At 23.5% G+C, this 26,586-nt stretch overlaps 1 protein-coding gene across 1 annotated transcript; it reads right to left on the reverse strand.

Moving 5' to 3' along the window:
- Positions 1-16,180: 16,180 nt before the first annotated feature.
- Positions 16,181-26,347, reverse strand: LOC145831677 (uncharacterized). Its single transcript, XM_082938988.1, has 3 exons — positions 25,726-26,347; positions 20,342-20,728; positions 16,181-16,827 (listed from the first exon to the last, which is right to left on the reverse strand). Exons 1-3 carry the CDS (start codon positions 26,345-26,347, stop codon positions 16,181-16,183), a joined length of 1,656 nt encoding a protein of 551 aa, XP_082795114.1.
- Positions 26,348-26,586: the final 239 nt, after the last annotated feature.

Raw genomic sequence — 26,586 nt, forward strand, 5'->3', positions numbered from 1 at the left:
AACTTTTCTTAACATTACAGGTTTCATTCTTACATCATTCACAAAAAAAAAACTTAAATAAAAAGTAATTAAATTAAAACAATAAGTTTCATTTTTATTAATTTAGATTTAATTTTATCATACAAGTTAATTAATAATTATGAAGTAGGAAAATTTTTTTAGAAGACAAAACTAATATTTGTAACATTCTATTTTAATAACAGAGAGTTGCATAGAAGTTAAGTTTAATCTTTAACTATAGGTAAAAGTCACTTATTGTAGATATTAAATTTAATAAGTTTTGTTGTTACTGATAGTTAAGAAGTTAAAACTAAAATTAAACTAATACTAAGTTTAAAAACTTCTTTTTTTTCCTAAAAATATATTTTTTAAAAACACAACACATTAAGAGCTAATTTAGTTTATAACTTAACAAAAATTAAAAGTAATATTATTGTGTTGGAAACAATTCTTTTTATTTAACAAGTCTTTGTAAACTTATTAGCTCAATTTTAAACTAAAAAAATACATCAGGTGACTAAATGTACTTTAAATTATTTAATTTATCGTGTTTGAGTATGTTTAATTTCTGTTTAACCTACTTTTTATTTATTTCTTTAAAGGTATAACTACAACAAAAATTAAATAGATCATCAGAATTCAATAAAAATTCATTTACGACGGTTGTGGTAAGATACTATTAGCGCATTAAGAATTACTACTTTTTTTTTTAAAAAACTATATTAAATATTTTATTACATGTAAAAATTATTAATATATACAGTCGAGAAAATCAACTTGATAAGATATTAGACATATTTTTTGGTAACGTTAACTAACTAAACACTTTTACTGTTCTTAAGTTTTAGAATATTCCGCGTAGGTTTTTATATAACGACTAAATTAAAAGAAAAAAGTAAAATCGTTTATTATGATTATTTTTTTTTAGTTTTAAATAAAATATTTTGTCAACAGTATGTTATAACATATTTTACACCTTGATCGTTATAACTTAAATTAAAAAAATGTTTTAGTTATTTTTTGAACAAAAAAAACAAAATGTAAAAACGTTCATCTAGCTAATTATAAATGGTAAAATTGAAACATGCACCAAAACTGATTAATTAAAAATAAAATCTGTTTAACATCTAAAAGTATTTTAAAGACTTGTGTACTGTTTTTTTTTAAAGTTAAGTTAGCGTTAATTTCGAATAGGTTTGTTTAAAACGTAGTGATATAGAATTTATTGAGATAAAATAAATTAGTTAGTGCTTTTTTAGTCGAAAATCGTGATATACCTTTTTATATATGTACATCTTTCACACAAACTTCTTAAAGAGGTGATTTTAATAGCTAAAAGTGACTAAAACTGTGTTTTGAAATTATGCTGGCGTTTGCAAATAACTCTCTACTTATAGTTAAAATTAATAAATAAGCATTTTTATTATTAAAATTTAATACTTATTTATTTAATTATTTATAACAACGTGCTCGGAAATATTACTAGATTATATTTTTTGATATTACTTATAGTTTTTTTTTCAGGTACTGTAGTTTATTCAAAAAAAGAAAAGAGTTTCAAACTTTTGCTATACTTTATCTGTTTTTTTTTGATAGTCTTTAAACATAATTGTATTTTTATTTACTTTGCTTGATACAATGTATATATATATATATCACAGCTATATAAATTTAATTAAAACTATATATAATGATAATTTATTTGCTACTATTTTTTTTTAACATTAAAAACAATGACAAACTATTGTTCAATTTAAAAAATAAATTAATTGGTTAGCCTAGAGTAAAAAACTAAAAAACTAAAGATTAATTTTGTAAATTGTTAAATCTTTATTAAGAATATAATACGTTCGTATGAGTGTTTTTAAAACTCGATTTTTTTTAATTTTTTTACAGAACAATTAATAAACTACAATCATGTTTTTTTGAATTTTTTTTATTGTTAGATTATATTTTAATGATAGAAATACACCTACCTCATTTTCGTAATTTAATAAACACACCTCTTTATATTGTTTTTAATAATATCCTAAGTGAAAACTTAGAAAATCATATAAACAGAATTGCGCTATTTTTAAAAATACCATTAGCTTCTAGCTATATATATTAATTATGTTTAAATATTTCAAAATAGACACAAAGTTCTCATCAATGCTCATCAGTATTTTAATCGCTGTAAAAAACAAATATAGTAATTTTTTTTTTATTCAAATAATGTAAAAAAAAGCTTAACTAACAATCTAAAAAATAGAATCAATATCTACCATTAGATTATCCTTTAGTTAACTTAAGAAAATCAATGTGATATATAAAGTAATGGTTGTGTACTGAGCATAATTTATAGTAATTCCGGCATAAGTCAATATTTGATAATTTTAGTAAGATGATTTTAAAAGTTCAGTATCGATAAACTAAAATCAATATCAATGGGATTTCAATTTAAATGTAAGATGATTCAAGGTGACGACAATTCGAATTATTAGAAAGTTTGTAAAGGGCTATTACTTAAAAAAAATTATCTTAAATAAATAAAAATTAATTCTTGTAGGTCTTCTTAATAAAACATACAAAATCATAAAAATACACTATATTTCTAATAAAAAATTTTTAAAACTAGAAGAAATAGTTTTTTAGTAAATTGATTTTTCATTGCATATTATTTTAGGAAATCGTGCTTTTTTAACATTTTTTTTTATAACTTGAATTGTCATGTAGGTGTTGATCGATATTTCATTATTTGGAAAAATACTTAGTAAGGCTACAATAGAAATTGGTGTACAAAACTACTATTTAGCTATATTTTTAATTAGGTTTGAGACATTAATTGTTACAAATAGTTAAACTGTCTAACTTCAAATTCATCAAAACTGCAAAAATTTTTCATCAACAAAGTGTTATATATGTGGAATTTAAAAAAAAGCAGAATTTTACCGTAAATACAATAATAACTTATAAAGTTTTTTTTCATAGTTTATTAAGTAAAACTTTTAATAAAAATATGTACAATTTATATAAGTAAAATCATTTGATAGATCATTAACTTAATTTATATACCAATCAAAGTTCAAATCTTTAGATTTAACGTAATCAAAATAGTTTTAAAATTTGAGTAAACTTTGTGTGTTTAATATATTATTAAACTATCTATAAATGACGAGACATTTAATAGACTTAACGTTATACTGTACATTAAGTGACCAAAAAAATTTATACAGTTATGTATAACTAATCTGAAATATTTAAAAAGTTATAAATTTAACTTGTTGTTTTTTCTACTAACATTAGAAATCAAGTGCATTTTTCTGTGAAAAAATTAACACTATGTTTCAACTGACAATAATTGAGTCAACAGGCTAGACTTACTTTCGATGAGTACGCAAATGTTTATTTCTATTTGAACTCGTTGTAAATCTTCTTGTACAAAAATCACATCCAAAAGGTCTATCTCCAGTATGGATTCTAATGTGAATATTCAAATTGGTTTTCAGTGAAAACTTCTTATTGCAATCTTTACATTCATGAAGCTTTTCTTTAGTATGAGTCAACATGTGTCGTTTTAAATCACCCTTTCGAGTAAACTTCTTTTCACAAACTTCACATTGAAATACTTTCTTACCACTATGTATCAACATGTGTTGTTTCAAACCATATTTTAAGGCAAAAAATTTATCACACTGTTCACATTTATATGGTTTATTATCAGTATGAACTATTGCATGTCGTTTTAATGTACTTCTATGTAAAAAACATATTTTGCAAACATCACATTGATAAATCTTCAAACCAGAATGAATTAGCTGATGCTGTTTCAAATTACTTTTCGTTGTAAAACTTTTATCACAAACATCACAAGTAAAAGCTTTTTCACCTGTATGAACTCTACTGTGAGTTAGTAATGCAGACTTAAATTTAAACTTTTTCATACATTTAACACAAGCATACTGATTTTCATCATTTAACAGTTTGGAACTATCTTGATCAGTATTCATAATTTTATAAAAAATAAACAGAAACTGTAAAAAAAAGTCATTTAGTAATAAAGTAAATACAAAATATCAAAACACAGCTTAAATTAATTACATTTTGAACTTGATTTAAAGAAGTATTTTAAAACTTTAATTTAATTATACATTTGATATTTTATAGTTTTATTCTAAGAATCTATTTAACTTAACATGATTTTATTGCTAGAAAAAAAGCAATATTTTACTAAATTTAATTTTTTATTTTTTTTTTATACGTTCTTAACTTATTTAACATAAAATTTTAACAACTGAAAACTGATTTTCTGTTTTCGTTTATACTAAGTTTCATTTTTTAAAATGGATTAAAGTCATTCCGTATTTTTCCAATGCTTAAGTAGAAAAATTAGTACTATTTTTATAATAATATTGCTACGATTGCAAGTAAAATGTTTACATATTGTTTTGATGAAACACAAAAAAAGTTTTTTTTAAACTGTCTCAAAGTAGTTTCTATAAAAGTTAAACTACACTGAAACACAAAAGTAGAATGAAAAAATAAGAGTACACAATTTTTTTAAGTCAATTGATTTATTATAGTTAATTGTTTTTAAGGATTAATTTAATTAACCAACCTTAAAAATCAACCTTTAAACTCCAAGTTTACACGTAATACATTTATGTTCGACTTATTAGTTTATATAAAATATTCGTAAAGTAGGCCAAACAATAAAATGTTTAAGTTTATTAAAATATAAGGCCATTGCTTTTTTGATTTTTTCAACAGGGGTTTTTTATTAAAAAAAAAATTACGAAACCCTTGTTTAATTCCCTAAATTAATAAAATTATGTACTTTTAAGTCAGGCAGTTAAGAATTAAAAATAATTATAACACGTAAGTAAACTTTAAATGGTTTAATATAAAACTAATTCTACTGTATAATTTTACTGTATAGTTTCTATATAGTTATTTGCCTTAACTAAAAAGGATTGCTCACTTTACTGAAATGTAAAGAGCTTGTTTAAATAGTGTTGTGTATATTAAATATTTTATTTACGACCGGTTTCGATGACAAACAAATTGCGACCTGTTCAAATAAAATAAAAATATAAGTATATTTTGACTGTTTAGTTTCTAAAACTATGGTGGATTTAGCTTAATTTTAACTAAAAATAGTCATAAAAATATAAGTCGATAAAATAGTTATTATAACTGTTTTAACTTTTAAAACATTTCTAGTGTCTGCCTTAGTATTATGTTTTACTGTTTTCAACAAATTATTAAACTGTTGTAAAACCTTATTGCCGAAGTCTAAAGTTTTAATTTACTCGAAGTATTTTTTAATCTAAAGTAATTAATGTTTGTTTATAAGTTAAACATTGAAAGTTGGTAATGATACATATAGAAGATGAAAAAAATGCGTTTATTTTTTGTAATTTGCAAAAATTTTTGAACTTTAAATTTTCTCGATTAGTTTTTAATTATTAATATTGTCTAGTTTAACAAAACTATTAATTCATAAAACATTATTTTATGATGTTCATTTGTTAACTTTTTACTTTAGTGCTCTTTTTATAAGTAAACAGCAGTGAATCTATTAAAAATTGTAACGAATGTTTGTTTTTAGAAATCATAAATTAAACATCTAAATGAATAAATTTTTAAATTTGTTCATAAGTTTTTATAGATGTTTAAATGTTAATTAAAAAAATTTAATAAGTATTGACTCTATATTTTGGATGTGAAAAGTATATTTATATACAAAGCTTCAGTAAATTACTTTTTCATAAAAATAAAAATTTAACTAATTTGAATTTTATTTCGATATACATAACAAAAGTATAATAAAAAAAATTTGTGGTCTATTGAGTTTTATAAAATATTAAACTGTATTAATGTATTAGTGTCGATAAATATTGATTTTTTATACAAACTATATGTAATCTTTTTATAACAGGCTAATAAATACGTTAACTTTAGTAATAATAACTCTGGTTTTCTACATCGTTTATTAGTTTTAAAAATAATTAGGTTACCAAAAACTAGAATTTTTGTAGAACTAAAACGTTTTAGGTTATGAGTTTGGCCTTCTTGCCCAATTCTAAAACTTTTACAATTTATTTAGCCTGTAAAGTAACTTATAACTGAAGAATAATTTTTAAATTATAATTTAAGTTGAGTTTTTAACTCAACTGAATTTTTAATCTTAGTAATTTTAAAAACTATATTGTACTTCAGCCATATTCGTTTCAAAATGAAGCGGCCAGGTTTGACACTTTTGTTCCGCGAACGTTTTTATTTGATGGATTTTTTTGTTTCTTAGTTACTTTTTATATTTCAGCGACTTGTACAAATTATTCTAGTCGGCCTAATACTTATTTTTATTTTATTTATTTTTAATTGTGTTGAGTTTTCAATGTAAATAAAACAATGTAGAAACTTTATGTTACTCATTCAAATAAAATTAAATTAAAATTATACCAAATTATCCAATACATTAAATTGAGTTTTTCATCTAGTACCTTTACCAAATGATCAAGTATTTTGTACGAGTTGTTATATATAGTTAAAATTAGACAAAAAATTAGTTGCCTTTTAACGACTTTTTTTGAAAAGTAGTAGCCAAGTAGCTAGCCACATAGAGCTACTGTAAATACAGTATTTAACTCTCCTTCGTAATGTATTAAGTTCATAAACAGAATAAAGTTGACTTTTACAATAATATTTGAATAAAAATCAATAGTATACCAGCTAACTATTTCTAAAAGTTTTACTAAACACTCAGAAATGTATTAATGAAATAATAATAATTATAGATAAATAAAGTAAAATAAATAAAGATAACTGCTCATTAAAAGTAAATTGTCAATTAAAAATGTAGTTTAAAAAGTTAAAGTTGAAAGTAAGAATAAAATTTATATCGTAAGTATAGCAGGTAGTTTTAAAGTAAAGATATGCAAACCATAAACATAATTTAAAATATATAAATAAAAAACGAGGCACGCGTTTATCGGATTATGTCTGGAGATCGTTTCACAGGTACATGGAGTGGAGTATTATTTCAAAGGTCAAAAACATCTAACGGAGTAAGTAGAATTTGCTTAACTTGCAAAACAGAAAAAAATAATTGCAGAAGAAGATAAAGACCTACTTCTGAACAAGCTGCAAGATTCACGAGTATTTGTCCCCACAACCGACGTTTCTACCTTAAATAACTATATTTACTTATGCACTTATATATTTCACAACATTTCCATATACAATCACAAACACTTACAAGCTAAATACTACATAATTTTAAGCTGCAAAAACTATTGATAAATTTGTTAAATTTTGTATGACGTAACATTTCTGCACAACTTGATTTAATTTTAATTTCAAAAAGCTTGCCTATTCTTAGAGTTTTTGTTGACAGTTATCAAAGTACTCAAAACTTTGTTATTACACCATAAAGTTCGTTTATAGTTACTACTCACATAATTACTATACATAATTATACATGCTTTTTTTAATGTGTGTTAATATTTTATAGACACCGTAGATCTGTTCTTAAATTTATTTGAGAGCTGTTGTATTAATAATTATACATATAAAAACACAGAGATTATAATTTAACATGACGAAAATTTATTGAAGGTGGTAAAAAGTATAAAAATATTTGTTAACAAACTATGTTTGTATATATAGATAATTGTTTCAAGTCCAACTTCTTCCGACTAAAAAAAAAACAAACAAGCTTTTTTTGTATTTATTTCTGTATAAAACAAATTAAATATAAAACTCTAAAGTAAGAATATAAATAAATTGATCTTTTACCTTAAAATTTTAATACTTTAATAGTAGAGTTAACTCTTACTTAACTAAAATAAAAGTGTATAAAATATAAAAAATTATAGGGTATACTTTATAAAACTAAACGTTAGTGTAATACAAAATTATGAATTAATTATGATTTACAAAAGTTATTTACTCAATTAACTTTTTAGTTCATGTATTTTCAAATGCTTATTCCTATTTGACTTCTGTGTAAATCTTCTTCCACAAACATCACATCCAAACGGTCTATCTCCAGTGTGAATTCTAATGTGTTTGTTTAAGTTGACCTTTAGAGAAAACTTCTTTTTGCAAATATCACATTCATGAGGCTTTTCTTTAGTGTGAGTCATCATATGTTGTTTTAGATTACCTTTTAGATTAAATTGTATTTGACAAACTTCACAACAAAAATCTTTCCTACCACTATGTATCAACATGTGCGTTGTCAAGTTAGACTTTTGAGTAAAACATTTGTCACACTGTTCACATTTAAAAGGTTTATCATCAGTATGAACTACTGCATGGGTTTTCAAATGACTTCTTCGTGCAAAACATCTTTTACAAACATCACATTGATAAATCTTCAAACGAGAATGAGTAAGCTGATGTCTTGTCAAACTATTTTTCTGTGTAAAATTTTGTTCACAAGTACCACATTTGTAGGGTTTTTCTCCTGTATGAATTCTTTTATGGGTAATTAGTGCTGAAAAACACTTGAAAAATTTCCCACATGTATCACAGACATGCTGTTTTTTAACATTTAATGACTGAATAGTATTCATACCTCAAATTCCAAAAGCACCTAATAAAAATATACTACTATTACTTGAAAGAAAATTAATCCAAAACATTACTTATTTTATTTCGCTACTATCTAAATATAAATTTTAGTTTACTAGGTTATAAAAATATAATCTAATTTAAAAAAAAAAAAAAGAAATGACATTTTGTGTAGTTTAATTATCAATTAATTTTATTTTAACTAATAAATGAATAAAAAATAATAACTTTATCAGAAAAAAAACGCTGCAAGTTATATCAACAAAATTATAATTAAATGTTTATTTTGGTAATGTTTGTTTAAGTTTTAATGTTAACACTAATAACTAATTTGCTACAATTGTTATTAATATGGCTTTATTCTTTTCGATTATTTAATTACTTAATCTTTATAATTTGAAGAGAGATTCGTAAGAAGAAAGTAATTAACATTAATAATAAAAGATAATTGGTCACATAGTGCTAGAAAAAAAAAATTTCTTCAATTATAATACTGACTTTAGATTAATCAATAGCTGTTTATTTGAATAACCAGTCAAGAACAATATAAAAAGTAATAAATAAACTATTTGGGTGATTATTTACTAAACAGTTTACATTTAACCTACTTTATTTAACAACATAGACTGTTTTTTGACAACAATGAAAATCAACGACTCGAAGTTTTTTTTTGTTACCTAACTTTTTTTTTTAATATAAATCAATAATTTGTTTGCTTTAGAAAACTTCATATAAATATTTTGTTCTCGATTAAAATATATGTTAAAAAGTTGTGTTTTCTAAATTTTAGTTTATAGGAACATGTACATTTTTATGATTATATACATTGAACATCTTTTAATTAAGCTTAATACTGTAGATCAAGTTTAAAAAAAAAACTTACAAAACAAATTTAATATAAAGTATAGAACTGTAAAACTTTAGTCTTAAAACTAATTAGATACCAATTTATAATATTTGGAAGAATCGAAATCTAGTCTACAAAATTTTAAATAAAATATACCTTTGTTTTTATTTATGTTTCCGTTATACATAGATTGCAACTAATTAGTACAGTCTAAAGGTTGAAAATAATATAAATAAAAGTAACTACTAAGTAAATAATGTACACAAGCAGTTTAAATATATAGCAAGTAAATGATTATTTTAAAGTACTCAGATGAACACCGTCTGTTGTAATCTTACTATATTTATTTACCTTTAATATTAAAAAATATATATACTTCTTACTATATAAAACTGTAATCAAATAAAAACTATGCTGGTCTTATTCGATTTCTACTTATCACTACTTGTTTTATTGTACTCGCGTTATAGCGATTTTCAAAAACGCAACTCATGACATTTTTAATTCACGTTGTGCTATAGTTTAATCAGCTCCAGTAACAAGTTATTCAAAAACATTTTGTATAGAAATTTGTGTGTGTTTAAAATACGGCTGAGACAAATAAAACCTGTAGCTAAAATTTATTGAATGACGTAAAGTAAAGTGTGACAATTTAGAAAATAAACAATCTTATCATTTAATCTCAATGAAAAAAAAAGAAACTTTTTCTGATTATATTTTCAATTTATTTTTCACTAGGTAGAACAAAGCCATTTTCTTTCATGACGGTAAATCAGTTAGCAAATGTCTTCTCTGAAGGACATTGCATCCTTGATAAATAGGCAGTTTCATGAATATCAATTGGAAACTAAATGTGCAACCACTGATAAACAAACAGATTAATTGCAAGTCTTTATAAATTAGGAATAAAAAGAGCAATCTGCATTTGGTAATTCATATAATCCTAAGTTTTACAATAAAAATTTTAAACTGTTAACCAATACAGCTCTCAAAACAAACTACGAAATTTCACTTTTTTATGATTGAACATTAATAATTTAAAGTAACGTTTTTCAAACTTCTCACACCATAAAGATAAACATTTTTTTTGATATAAAAAAATTTTTTAATTCAAGCTGAATATGTTAAAACTTTATCTTAAAAGTATTTCTAATTGTTGTAGAATATATTATGATTACAAAACGTTATATAGTTATGTGTTGCTTAAAACACACTTAAATATTAAATTATATTTTATTATTATAACTACACTGTGTATTATTATAAATTATAATTCATCTATTACATTTCCTTTGTATCAAAATCTTATTATGAATAAGTACTTTTAAACTATTAAGATCATTAAAATATTAACTTTATTTGTAAATGTAAAGCATGTATGTAAGTGTAAATTCAACTTAAAACTTAACTATCAATGTGTAAGTAACAATTTATACTTTTTTAAATTGCCAAATTGTTATAATGTTATAAATCAAAAATAAGTTCATATAACGATACATCTAACGATATATCTAATCTTTACACTTTTATATTGACAAATCGGTAAGCATTTTAATTTACAAGTTTAGTATGTGGGAACGTAAATGTCTGTTCCTATTTTAACTACTTGCAAACTTTTATAGCAAACATGACATCCAAAAGGTCTATCCCCAGTATGAATTCTAATATGAGTGTTTAGATGATGTTTATGTGAAAAGGTCTTCTTACAAAAATCACACTCATGAGGCTTTTCTTTGGTGTGACTCAACAAATGACTATTAAGGTTACTTTTCGTAATACATTTCTTCTGACAAACATCACACTGAAAATCTTTCGTACCACTATGTATCAACATGTGCCTTGTCAAGTTGGATTTTCGAGTAAAACGTTTGTGACACTGATCACATTAAATTAGGTTTTTATAAGTGTGAACTATTGCATGCTGTTTTAAATTACTCCTTCATGAAAAACATCTTTTACAAACATCACAATGATAAATCTTCAAACCAGAATGAGTAAGTTTATGTCTTGTTAAACTACTTTTCTGTGCAAAACTCTTATCACAAACATTACAATTTTACGGTTTTTCTCCTGAATGGATTTTTTCGTGATTAGTTAGTTCCGAATTGAACCTAAAACGTTTTCCACAAGTTTCACAAAAATTTTGCTTTTTTTCACTTGAAGAAAGAATAGAAACCATGCTTGAAAATACAAAATACATTGTTTAATGATACACCCAAAATTTATGAAAAACTTAATAGTTCAGTTAGATATATTTAAACTGATATCCGGGCTTAGTAAAGTTTTTTATTTAAAATATTATTATTAGAATAAAACTCAACAAATTGTTTTTAGACTACTCCTTGTGTAGTTACAAATTATAATATATTTTAATTGTAACTTTTATACTATTTTAAAGTTAGGAATAAATGGTGAAATACTTTTTTTTGTGAAAACTATGTCAATAAAATGTATACTATTTTTCTTTTTTCGTTAATGTTAATAATCATTTTTAAAGACTAACAAACTATTAATCATGAATAAATAGTATATTAACTTGCTTTAGTTTTTATTTTACAACTAATATAAAGCGTAAGTTGCGAAAACGTTTTCTTTGTCAACAGAAAATCTAAATATTTTATATTGGAAGTTACTTAGATAGTACTAGTGAATTTAGCTAAGTCATATTAAATGTAATCTGTGTTTTCAACTTGAAAAAAAATGTTTAAACTAAAACTAAATTTTAAAGTAATTTCATGAAAAACGTGCTGGTTTATAAAGTTTCTCAATATAATACTTCTTGTTTTTTATGAATCAAAAACTTATTAAATAAAATTTAAATAAGTCATAAAAATTATATTTTATTTTTAAAGCATTGTTATTATAATAACAACTAAATTTGTCAGGTTTTTATTGACGTCAATTCAGTTAGCTATGTAATAATAAGAACAGCCATTTCCAAATTGAAATAAAATTTATAAAAAGGTAGCAAGGTTTTATTAATTTAGGAACAACCTTGGAAAAATTATAGCAAGAAAATAACATACTTAAGCTTTAATAACTTCAAAAAAACTATTAAATACTTATTAAAAGCTACTACAGATTAGACTTATACTACAATATAACTAAAATAATTTTCCCTGCTTTGTTTTCCCCTATCTTGTTTACAATAAATAATTTTAAAATATTAAGTAGTATGGTAAAGTTATATTGTATTTTTTTAAACTGAGCATGACAATCTTAAAAAAATTAGTTGTAATTTTTTTTTATGCTGCAGTTATATAGTAATTTACATTTGATTTTAAAAACAACATTTTTGATTTCAGTTTTGTTCTTACAATACTTTCAGTATAGATTAATACAATACCATCGATACTAAAAGCCGTGAAACGTAAAAAAAGGAACTTTAGATTTCTTAACGTGTATTAAATATTGTCTATTAACTTAATTTTTTAAGTATTTAAAACTTATGTATCAAGAAGTGTTAACTTTTAAATCTTAACACAAGTTTTTTGTTTCAATAGTTAACATCAACTTAAAACAATGTAAATAAAAAAATAAAACAGTGGTATATTTAACCTTTAAATATTAATTAAAATATTTCAACTATAATATAATTAAAATTAATAAGTTAATTATATTTTTACTTTATAAAACTGAATAATAACTTGAATCAACAATAAACTGTTGTACTTTTTATACAAGGACAACTAGTTCCACCACAAGTGGCTGTTTTGACATTACTTATTTTTCAAATATCACATTAAAACATTTTGTTCACAATTTTTGTTGATACCAATTTAGTTTTAAATACTTCAAGCATTATGTTAAAACAATACAACTGCATTAACTTCGTAAGATAAAATACCACATTAGACTTTTATTTTTTATAATTTTACACTACACTATCAGTAATACAGGTCAAATAGTTCTAGGCAAATTTTTTGTTAAACTTTGTGATTCGTGGAAATATTCTAAATTATATTTAACCAATAAGATTAATATATTTTCAATAAATTTTGTAGTAGTCATCATTTAAAAAACTATTATATATATTATGTCGGCATACATAATTTTCAGGCTAACATCGTTTAAAGAAACTTATTTATGAAACTTTTATGAATATCATAAATTTCTAAACATAAATTCTAACTAGCTAAAGTAAATTTTGAATTCTAAGCGTGTATTGAATTTTATCTGCAAAATAGTTCAATTCTTATTTTTTAATAATAGAGTATTTTCAATAGTAGCTTGTATTAATACACTTTAGATAACAACATAAATGTCTACTACAAAAATATTTAAGTTTTTTTAAAGCTTTGTGATTCGGTGGAAATATTCTAAAATATATATAACAAATATAATTTAAACTTTTTTAATAAGTTTTGTGGTAGTCATCACTAATTTAAAAAGGTTGTATATATTATGTTAGCATACAATAACTTAAGGCTAAAATCGTTTTAAAGAAACTTAGTTATGAAGCTTGTATGAATATCATCAATTTCTAACCAGAATTTCTAACTAGCGAAATGTAAGTTTTGCATTCTCAGCAGAGGCGTGTATAGAACTTTATCAGCGGAGTAGCATAATTTTTTTTTAATAACTATCAAATTTTAATACGAATTTTATCTACAAAAAAGTTCAATTTTATTTTAATAGTAGAATATTTTCAATACTAGTTTCTAGTGATAAACTTTAGAAAACAACATAAATATCTACTACAAAACTATTTAAGAATTTTTAAGTCAATAAAAAAGTTTAAACTTCAAAAATTTTGATAATAACAATAAAGCAGAGTGCAAAATCTTAATAAGTAATCAAGTTCTCAAACTCATAGTAGAATAATTAAAATATATACTTAAATCCTGTAATATTAGAAATTCAAAAGTCTTGCCTACATTGTGAAACAGCCATGTATTATTAAATTTTAACATAATAAATTAAAAATAAAAGTACTAAATTTAATTAGTAATTAATTTGTGTTGATACTATAAAAGTCCCACTCTATGATATGTAAGATAAAAATTTAGTCAGAAACAGATCTAGTTAAAATGGTTTAGCTGAAGATAAAGTTAAAATCAAAAACAACATTCGTTTAAACAAATAACAATAACAATTTTATAACAGTCGTAAACTATTATTTTACAAGCTATTTAAAAAAAAATACGGTTTTCTAATTAGAAAAGAAAATTATAATCAAATCAGTCAATGACTCCCTATTTAAAAAAGAAACATTTAAAGGTGTAAAATCATCCAAAAAAGTGTTTATAACCACTTTTGATTAGCTCGTTATAAATAAAATATTTTTTTACAAAATGTCCTAGTTTTTGTAACTATTACATTTTTACATAAATTCCATTTATTTTACTATTAGACTTATAAAACTACGTCATTTTTGCAAAAAAAAAAAACTTGGTATCAAAAATTTACAGATTCCTATAACTTATACTAAACTAACATAGAAAACACACTCGATTACTTTTTTATTAGGTTTATTCCCGTTTTTTTCAGGGGTCGCACAGAAAACAGAAAACTGTTAAAAACAGTTTCGTAATTGTAAGCATTAAGGTGAATTGAAAATAAAATTTGAAAGAATAATATTAAATCAGATTATCTATTTTTGTTGAATTAACTGTCGTATCTACCTTGTAAAAATATTATATATTTTTACAGATTCTCAGTAGAAAAAAAAAAATAAAATTTTAATAGTTTTTACTAAGTTATTCTGTTTTTTAACTGTTTATGTAGCATAGTTATATTTTACAACAGTTACAAAAAAACTTTCTACGTTCTGTTCTTGCTTCCAATTTTGATTTGTACAGAAAGAAAGAAACTAGGTAAAATATCCCAGGTTAGTAAACCCGATAGTTGTTAGCTATAAATAATTTTCTCACTTAAACCCAGATTAAATTAAGCCAACGAAGCTTACAGCTCTAACTTAAATTAAACAAAGTCTTAAACAATTTGTCTTGTATTGTAATTTTTATTAGTCTACACAGTTATTCGAGATGTTAATCTAGGTTACTTTACACACCTATTCTAATTTATTTACGATATTTTAAAAACTAAGGTTTGACCTGCACATTAATGTGTCTATTAAAAAATTCGACTTTAAAAAGTTAGCCTTATTGTGGTGAAGAAGGTAAACGCAAATTTTTTAAGTCTATTTAACCAAATTTTTTTCAAGACCATCAAGACATTTTAGTTTTTTAAAATTGACTATTTGTTATAAAATAGCAGTATAAAAGCTAATTTTAAGTTTTTAGCGACTTGTTTTATTTACTAGAAACATTAAAAGGTTCCTTAATAATTTTTACAGTATGTAGTATAAATTTTTAGCTGATAGTTTTATTTACTAGAAGCATTATAAAAAAATCAAAAATAATAAAACTCTTAAATAATACACAATTGTCAAAAAACATCCAGAACTTAATAAATATTATCTAAACTTGGGTTTTTATATATTTAGTTAACTAATTTATTATATTTAGTTCACAGCGATAAATATTCATAAATATACTAAACAAAAGATTAAGTGAAATTGGCAGTTTTTTAAACAACTCTTATATAACAAGCTATATGTTTCATACATATAACTTATCGAACAAATAATATTACTTTTATCTTAGGATTTTTTTTCATAATTACTTCAATAACGACTTCAAACAAAAACTCTTTTACAAATTATAAATCACATCTTATATGAAAACTTATAAAGAGTAAAACTAAAAACGTTTGACTATTCATTAACTCAACAAATCTCTTAAACAAATTTGTTCCAATTCTTAATCAATTTTATTTTTGATGAGTTTGCAAATGTCTATTCCTAATTGAATTTGTTGTAAATCTTCTTCCACAAACATCACATCCAAATGGCTTATCGTTAGTGTGAATTCTTAAGTGTGCGTTTAAATTACCTTTATGTAAAAAATTCTTCTTGCAAACGTTGCATTCATAAGGTTTTTCTTTAGTGTGAGTCATCATGTGAAGTTTCAGGTTTTCATTTTGAGCAAACATCTTTCCGCAAACTTCACATTGAAAATTTTTCTCACCACTATGTGTCAACATGTGTCTTGTCAAGTTATCTTTGCGATTAAAACTTCTGTCACACTGTTCGCAACTAAACGGTTTATTATCAGTGTGCACTATTTTATGCCGTTTTAAAGCATCGCTTGTTGCAAAACATTTACTACAAATATCACATTGAAAGATCTTTAAATCAGAATGAGTGAGTTGATGTCTTTTTAAATTACCTTCGTGTGAAAAACTCTTGTCACAATCATCACATTTGTATGGTTTTTCACCAGAGTGAACTCTTTTGTGACGAACTAATGCAGACTTGCACTTAAACTTTTTACCACAAGTTTCACAAACGTACTTGGTTTCATCCTTTAAACTCATTGAGATAGTCTCAGCAGTACTCATCCTTAATATTTCAGAAACTAAAAATATATACACTAAATGTATTAGAACCTAGTAAGAACCTATTTATAGTAAGTATTTTATAATCATATAATAAGTTTACAATAACCTTTACAGCCTCTAATCAAGTTTTAAAAAGGTAGTTAATCGAATAAATTGTTCTTACATGAAAATAAAATCTTTATTTTAAACAAGTTATATAATCTTTTTTTTTTTTTTTTGAAATAATTTATTTTAATCTTTGGTATAGTTAATTATAAAGGTTCTATATTTTACTTACTAATAAAATAAGTTATTCTGTTGTTTTTAATAGATTTAAAATTTTTATAGAAAATATAAGTAGAATAGACTAAGAATTTCTAATCCGTCTAAAAAGAAATATATACATAATAAATATATTTTATAAAACTAATTAATGAATTTTTATTTTAACAATGTAGAAAACTTTAGTTAGATTTTAGAAGAATAAAGGAATGGGAGTACAATAAAATTTGAAGATTTATTTAGTTTAAACACTTTCTGTTATTACTTGATGACTAGTTCAAATACTTAATCTCAGAAGCAAATTGTTTAAATCTAAATTTAAACCCAATAACAAGACTAAATAACAGTGAAGTTAGTTTGTTTAGTCTATACAAGATTTTATTATTTTTCATTGGTCGTAAAGTTATTTTAGTTTTTTGATTTCAACACTTCAACCAGTCACTTACTTTAAAACAAGATATAGTAAACTAATAATATCTGCAAAATTAAATATAAAAAAATCATATAACTTTTATATAACTAACACTAATTTGTTCTATTTGAAATGCCAATAACTACAACCTCAACAAAACATTTATTCAAAAACTCAATTTTGTTAAAAGGTATAGTAGAAATGTATCTTTAAATCAAAAAAATTTAGAACAATTGAAACTTATTATGCAATGCAATTTACTACTACGTTAATTTATGACTACAATCAGTAAGTCTTGGTTTGATTTATTTTAAAAAGTTCTAAAAAGGTTAAGTTTTTTTTTTCAAAATATATATATTTATCAAAAAAAGGTATGAATCAAATTTCCTAATAGGTATGAATATGCTTAAAATAAAGTTCTACTAAACTTAAACTTTTCTATATTAAAATTTTAAAAATAAATCAATTAAAGTGTAAAACAACTTATTATAAAAATATCCAGTTTTAAAACAACAAACATTTTTTGCGTGCACTAGGTTCTAATAACTTTTTTACAATGCGTAATTGTAACGAATTTTTAAAGTTCCTAACAAGACACAAAAGTCTCTTATAATTGTAGTTTGCTTGTGTTAGCTAACCGCAGAGAAAATATAAATTAATTGTAATTTGATAATACAAGAACATTAGTCATCTAAGGTTGCAGAAAATTAATATTAAAAAGCGTTACTAGTTCTTATTTACTATAAACCATTTAGTTTTTTTTTCCTTTATAGTATATTTTGGTGTTATTAAGAACATTGTTAAGTTTTTATAATTGCTTTTTTCTCTTAGACGTTTGTTGTTTTTTTATAATTATACTTCAGTAATGTTAAACCAACTCTGTACCTATTTTATTCAGTGTCAAATATTGGCTTTTATCTATTATGTATTTTTAACACATTTAATCAGATTTTGTAAAGTTTAAATATAATCAAACTAGATTGTTTAATTGAAACAGGCAAAGTTGACAACATACCATAATTTGAGTATAATTTAAACTTAGTATTTTGTATAAAAAACAAAAAAATACTTTAATAATAAAATATTTTAATAAAAACTCCAAAAAGTTTAATAAGTTTTTAATATTATAAAAATTAGCTTAATCAAAAAAGAACTATTTAAGTTGTATATAACTTTAAGTTAAGAAAAAATGCAGAAAATAAAATATTTTTTATTTATTAAATATTTGTTTTATTTTAAGTATGAACTTTAGATATAAGTTTTTGGCTAATAAGTATTTTAAATGAGTCCTTTTTATTTTAAAACTAACGTTTTACTAAAATAGTTTATTTGATTAATTTGTCTAAAATTCAAAAAAATTATACTTTAAAAAACCTTAAAAGGATATAACACACAACTCAACTCAATGCAAAATTAACTTATTTACTTTTTCTTTTTACAAAAAATTATCAAAATTTTTTAATCACAATTACAGCTATAAATTATTATGAATGTGATATACGTTTTTAGCGATAAAAGTCTAACTAATTCTGGTTTTTTTCTTAAACTATTATATGTGCACAAACATTTTTAGTTGAAATAGAGAAAAATCCTGTTTTAAGAATTTAAACCTGTTTATATATTTCATTTTAAAATAAAATATTAAAAAAAAAAACTTTATTCATATCTTTTTCGAAACTCACTTTCCTCTCGTGTAAGTACAACCCATTTATTTTCCAAATTCAAACCCTAAAAAATTTTATCTGATTAATTCTCAACCGATTAAATCACATTCCGACCAATTCAAACGTGAAAAAAATATAATAAGTAATTTAATAATTAAAAAAAGTATTTTTCAACTGAAATCAGTTTTAAAAAAAATAAAATAAAACCTCATTTATTCCATCACTCTTTCAGCGTTTTAAATAAGAGTTTTTTTTTTACCCTGTTAAAATTAGATTACAAGCGCCTGCCAAAACTACCTAACTAAACAAATCTAACGCCCGTTTAATGTTACCCTTACTGGTTGTGTTAAATCATTCTGAAATTAAAAAAGAACTATCCTTTCAGTTATTATTTCTTCTATTTTAATCATCTTTATTTAATTCTCATACTAGCAAAACGTGCTCCTTGATCGGGTGAGGATTGGTCGCGGGTTGGGATAAACCGCTTCCCTAGTTTTATATTCGGTAAACTATGAAAAAATAGGTGGTTTTAACACATGCGTTTAAAAATAACATTAAACTTAATTGTAAAATTACTACAAAAACTACTTTGTTTTTTAGTTTGAAGATTTTTTAATTCAAAACCTTTTAGGTTTTTAAAAATGACTATTTGTTGTATAACACTTTTTTAGTCTGTAGTAAAAATAATCATTTCAATTATAAGCTGCCCGTTTTATTTACTTATTAAATAAATGACACAATTCAAAAAGACAACAAACATCACAAAACTTGATATATAATATCTAAATTTAAGGTAATTACATACTCAGTTAACTAATTTATCATAATTAGTTCACAGCGATAAATATTCATAGATTTACTCAACACAAGATAAAGTGAAGTAAACACTAAAAGTGAGCAGTGAAGTGGGCCCTTAAACAACTCTTATATAACAAGCTACATTTTTCGTACATATCATAACTTATCGAACAAATGGTATTACTTATCCTAGTACTTTTAATTATTTTTTTTTAATAACAACTTTTACAAAAAATTTTTTTTACAAAATATAAATCACATCTTAAATGCAAACTTTTCTAGAGTAAAATTAAAACTTTAAATTATTCATTAACTCAACAATTCTCTTAAACAAATATGGTCCAACTCATAATCAGTTTCATTTTTGATGATGAGTACGCAAATGATAATTTCTACTTGAAGTGTGTGCAAATCTTTTTCCACAAATATCACATCCAAATGGTCTATCTCCAGTGTGAGTTCTAATGTGAGTCGTTAAAGTTGATTTTTGTGAAAACTTTTTCTTGCATCTATCACATTCATGAGGTTTTTCTTTAGTGTGAGTCAACATGTGTTGTTTTAAACCACTATTTTTAGTAAACTTATTCTCACAAATTTCACATTGAAAATCTTTCTTACCACTATGTATCAACATGTGTGTTTTCAAGTTGGTTTTACGATTAAAGCTTTTATCACACTGTTTGCAACTAAATGGTTTATCATCGGTGTGAACTATTGCATGTTGTTTTAAGGCAGTGCTTCTGAAATAGGGTTCCGTGACGCCTCTCAGAGGTTCCGCGAAGCCTTTCAAAATTTAAAAAATTATGTAAGATTTATTTACATTTTATGTAAAATTAAAATTAGGGGTTCCGCGGAAAAGTTGAACTTTGGAAGAGGGTTCCGCCACTCGAAAAAGGTTCAGAAGCACTGTTTTAAGGTACGTCTATGTGAAAAACACCTTTTACAAACATCACATTGATAAATTTTCAAACCAGAATGAATTAGCTGAAGCTGTTTCAAATTACTTTTCGTTGTAAAACTTTTATCACAAATATCACAACTAAAAAGTTTTTCACCTGTATGAACTCTATTGTGAGTTAGTAATGCAGACTTACATTTAAACACTTTCATACAATTTTCACAAACATACTGTTTTTCATCATTTAACAGTTTTGAACTAATTTGATTAGTATTCATAATTTGTTATTCAAAACAAATAAACAGAAACTATAAAAAGTAGTCATTTAGTAATAAAGTAAAGATAAAAAATAAAAAAATAGCTTAAATTAAAGTATTTAGAATTTGATGTAAAGAAGTGTTTTGAAGCGTTACTTTAATTATACATTTGTTTTAAATAGTTTTTTTCTAAGAAACTATATAACTTAACATGATGTTATTGCTAGAAAAAAAAACAGTATTTTACTAACTTTTTTTAAACTTTTAATAATACGTTGTTTACTTATTTAATTTAAAATTTTAGTAACTGAAAACTGGTTTACTACTTTTCGTTTATACTAAGTTCCAAGTATTTTCCAATGCTTAAGTAGAAAAATTAGTACTATTTTGATAAAAAATTGCTACGGTTGTAAGTAAAATGTTTACATATTGTTTTGATAAAACAAGTTTTTGTTTTTTTTAAACATCTCAAAGTACTTTCTATAAAAGTTAAACTATACTGAAACACTGAAGTAGAATAAAGAAATAAGAGTACACAATTTTTTTAAGTAAATTGATTTGTTATATTTAATTGTTTTTTAAGGATTAGTTTAATTAACCAACCCTAAAAATGAACCTTTAAACTCAAACTTATCATATTTTTGTTCGACTAATTAGTTCATATAAAATATTCGAACAAAAAATGTCTTGGGCATAGTTTAAGTTTATTAAACAGACAAGGCCATTGCTTTTTTTTTTTTTCAAAAGGGCAGTTTTGTGAAAAAAAGTTTACAAAACCCTAGTTTAATTTCTTAAATAAATAAAAATCTGTACTTTTAAGTCAGGTAGTTTAAAATTGAAAATAATTATAATGCGTAAGTTAATTTTAAACTGTTTATTATAAAATTTGTTTTTTAACTGATAATTGCTATATAACTATTTTCCTTAACTAAAAGGGATTGCTCAGTTTACTGAAATGTAAAGACCTTGTTTAAATAGAGTTTAATTTTTATAGATTTAATTTTCAAACTATTCTATTCGGATTGAAACTAAACTAGATTAAAAAGGTTTCTAAAAAAATACTTATATGTTTAGAACAAACATTTAATGGTACTACCGAGATTTCACTGCTAAGCACCTAGGATACAATAGTGAAAGGACGTTCTAAATCACTTTAAATATATAGTGAGATAGGAAGGTAATTAGGCGTGATTAGTAATACTTTGTTAAGTATTTTTACGTATTAGTAACGAGTCGTGTCTAGAATTTTTTCAGCGGGGGTTAACAACTTTTTTTTCTCAATTTGCCGCTTAAGTACGCATTTTTAGGTATGCACTGCCAGTTAAGTACGCAATATTTAGCTGAAAAACTATGTGTTTAAAATGATGCTTTAAAACTTTTACCTATTGTGACGTCACAATTAAAATTGTATTTAAAATCTATTACAGCTGGGCAAAAACGAGCATTTTTGTTACTGCAACTTTTTTATCTTTTCAGTGTTATAAATTCAACATTCATTATTCAAATTTTATCAAATAACAAACAAAAGTCAATAAACAACGTTTTTAGTAATATTCTAAAAATATTTTATTCCTTTTGCTTTTCTTTTTTGTCAGGGGGTTCACAGGAAACAGGAAAACAGTCAAAACACGCCTCTTATAAGTGGTTGTTAGGACAAAAATTTAACTAAAATATCATTGAATTAAGTATTTACGACAAAATAAAAACAAAAATAAAACAAATTAAATTGTATGAACGATAAAAAACTATAATGCAATAAATAAGGTTACTACTATATAATTGAACAAAAGTAATAATGTTAGGCATAAGTAACATACATTAACTTTTTTTAACTTATTAGTTTGTGAAAATCTCCAAAACATTAGATAAGCTTTAACTCAAATGCTTTTAAATAAAAATTTCTAATATGAATTTTTATTAATCTTAACTTGTAAAATAAATCTATAATCATTTAATGTATGCCACATAATAGATGTGATAATAATCTAAAATTATTTGATTTGTACCAACAGTGGCTGTTTTGACTAGTATATTACTTGTTTTTCCGTTACAACTTTTAAACTTATTTTGTTTATAGTTTCTGTTGATATCATTTTAGTTTTAATTATTTAAAGCATTATTTAAAAAAAAATACAACTGTATTAACTTAGTAAAATTAAATAACACATATCACTTTGAAATTTTATAAGTTATCACTACACTATCAGTAATACAGGTCAAATAATTCTAGGAAAATTTTTTTTCAAGCTTTGTGATTCGGTGGAAATATCCTAAAATGTATTAAACAAAAACGATTAAAAACTTTTTAATAAATTTTGTAGTAGTCATCACTTAAAAAAACGGTTTTATTTATTTTGTCGGCATACATTATTTTCATGCTAACATAATTTAAAGAAACTTAGTTATGAAGCTTTACTGAATATCATCAATTTATAACCAGAATTTAAAACTAGCAAAATGTAAATTTTGCATTCTAGGCAGGGGAGTGTATAGAGTTTTATCAGCAGAATAGTTCAATTCTTTTCTTTTAATATTAGAGTATTTTCAATAGTAGCTTGTAATAAAACACTTTAAAAAACAACATAAATGTACACTACAAAACTATTTAAAGAAATTTTAAGTCAATAAAAATGTTTAAACTTTAAAAATTTTGAAAATGACATTAAAGTAAAACGCAAAATCAAATTTAGTAATCTAGTTCTTAAACTCAAAGTAGAATAATTAAAATATAAACTTAAGTCCTGCTAAAATAAAAAATTCAAAAGTCTCGCTTACATTGTGAAGCAGTCATGTACTATTAAATTTCAACATAAGAAATTAAAAACAAAGTACTAAATAGAACTATTAATTAATTTGTCTTAATAATATAAAAGTCCCACTCTATTATATGTAACTTAATAATTTAGTCAGAAACATAGTTGTTAAAATGATTTATCTGATGATCAAGTTAAAATCAAAAACAACTTTCGTTTTAACAAATAATGATAACAATCTAGTAATAGTCGTAAACTATTATTTTACAACTTGTTTAAACAAAACTACGGTTTTCTATTTAATAAAAAAATATGCCAATTAGTCTATAACTCACTTTTTGAAAAGGAAATCCTTAAAACTGTAAAATCATTCGAAAAAGTGTTTATAAACACTATTGATTAGCTCGTTATCAAAAAAATATTTCTTTACAAAATATGCTAGTTTTGTAACTATTAAGTTTTTACATAAATTTCACTTTTTTACTATTAGACTTAAAAAACTACGTCATTTTTGCAAAAAAAACTTTATAGCAAAAAGCTAACAAATTGTCATGAAATTTAATAAACTACTAAAGAAAAAACACTCAAAATATTGCTTTTAATCTATTAAAGAAAACATACTCTATCGCTTTTTTATTAGGTTTATTCCAGTTTTTTTCAGGGATCGCACAGAAAACAGAAAACTGTTCAAAACATGTTTGCAATTGTAAGAAAAAAAATAAATTGAAACTATAATAATAAGCAATAATATCAAATCAGATTATTTATTTTTGTTAAATTCTACCTAGGAAAAGTGTTACTTATTTTTACAGGTTCTTAGTGAAAACAAATAATTAAACTTTAATCGTTTTTATTATATAATTCTGTTTTGTAACTATTTGTGTCCGATAGTTATTTTTTTACAACAGTTACAAAAAAAAAGTTATACGTTCTGTTCGTGCTTCAAATTTTGATCGTACAGAAAGAAAGAAACTAGATAAAGTATCCCAGATTGGTAAACCAGATGTTTGTTAACTATAAATACTTTTCCCATTTTGACTCAGTTTATATTAAGCCAACCAAGCTTACAATTCTAAGCAAATTAAACAAAGTCTTAAACAACTTGTCTTACTTTGTAAAATTTGATATTTTACATAATTATTCGCGACAATAATTTGGGCTGTTTTTCTTTTTTTTTTTTTCAAATATTAAAATTTTACATATTTTGATTTTTCACGATATTTTAAAAACTTAGGTGCGACCTGCGTAAAAATTTATCTTGAAAAATTCCACTTTAAAAAAGATTTCCATATTGTGTTGAAGAGGGTAAACGTCACTATTTTATAAAGTCTATTTTTTAAAATTTTCTTTAATTTTAGGTTTTTAAAAATGACTATTTGTTATAAACTGAATTTTTACAGTTTGTAGTATTTACTGCTTGTTTTATTTACTAAAAGTCTTTTAAAGTTTCTTAAATACGTATCAAATAAATAATACACTTTAAGAAGACAAGAAACATCACATAACTTAATTTATAATATCTAAATATGAGGAAGTTGTGTACTCAATTGCTATTTTATTATATTTAGTTCACAGCGATAAATATTCATAAATTTAATCAACACAAGATAAAGTGAAGTAAGCAGTCATCACCACTCTTATATAACAAGCTACATTTTTTATACGTATCATAATTTATCGAACAAATATTAAGTTTATCTTATTATTTTTAATTAAAATCAATGTAAAAACAACTTTAACCAAAACCTATTTTTCAAAAATAAATCACAACTTATATGCAAACTTATGTAGAGTAAAATTAGAACGTTAGATTATTCATTAACTCGACAAATCTCTTAAACAAATATGTTCCAACTCATAATCAGTTTCATTTTTGATGAGTACGCAAATGTCTATTTTTATTTGAACTAGTTGTAAATCTTCTTCCACAAATATCACATATAAAAGGTTTTTCACCAGTGTGAAATCTGATGTGAGTGTTCAAATTAGACTTAAGTAAAAACTTCTTCTTGCAAACTTCACACTCATGAGATTTTTGTTTAGTGTGAACCAACATGTGACGATTCATTACAAATTTTCTCGCAAACTTCTTCTCACAAATATCACACTGAAGATCTTTCTTACCACTGTGTATTAAGAAATGAACTGTCAAGCTAGCTTTTTGAGTAAACCTTTTGAAGCACTGTTCACATTCAAATGGTTTGTCATCTGTGTGAACTATTGCATGTCGTTTTAAATTACCTCTGAGTGAAAAACATCTTTTGCAAACATCACATTGATAAATCTTCAAACCAGAGTGAGTAAGCTGATGTCTTGTCAAATTACTTTTCCATGAAAAACTTTTATCACAAGTATCACAGTTGTAGAGTTTTTCACCCGAATGAATTCTCTTATGACAAGTCAGATTATGTTTTCTTTTAAATACTTTTCCACAACTTTTACAAACATATTGCTTACTTTCATGTAAAAGCTTCAAAAACTTATGAGAATTCATGGTTTAAAATTCTGAGAACGTAATTGTAAATGAATAATAGCTTAAATTCAAAAGCCATAATTAGTTGTTAGTTTTTCTAAACAAATGTATTCTTTCTTACTAAATATCAAAATTATATTTTTCAAAGGTAAAATTAAAAGATTCAAGTAACATTTAGTTGAATTTAGTTTCTGTTATGATTTTTATTTCATTCAGGACTTTTTTTTATATCATATTATTACACTAGCTCAGTAAAGAAA

This window comes from Thalia democratica, chromosome 3, assembly GCF_965202585.1.
Source record: "Thalia democratica chromosome 3, ktThaDemo2.hap1.1, whole genome shotgun sequence".
Lineage (NCBI taxonomy): Eukaryota > Metazoa > Chordata > Thaliacea > Salpida > Salpidae > Thalia > Thalia democratica.

What these genes read in the sequence shown, in the direction of transcription:
- LOC145831677 (XM_082938988.1), bottom strand. Translation starts at nt 26,347, where the DNA reads ATGAATTCTCATAAGTTTTTGAAGCTTTTACATGAAAGTAAGCAATAT. An exon ending in ACATTTGCGTACTCATCAAA is followed by an intron (nt 20,729 to 25,725) that starts AATGAAACTGAT and finishes AAATTTTGAAAG; the next exon opens with GCTTCGCGGAACCTCTGAGA. An exon ending in AAGATTTGCACACACTTCAA is followed by an intron (nt 16,828 to 20,341) that starts GTAGAAATTATC and finishes ATATATTTTTAG; the next exon opens with TTTCTGAAATATTAAGGATG.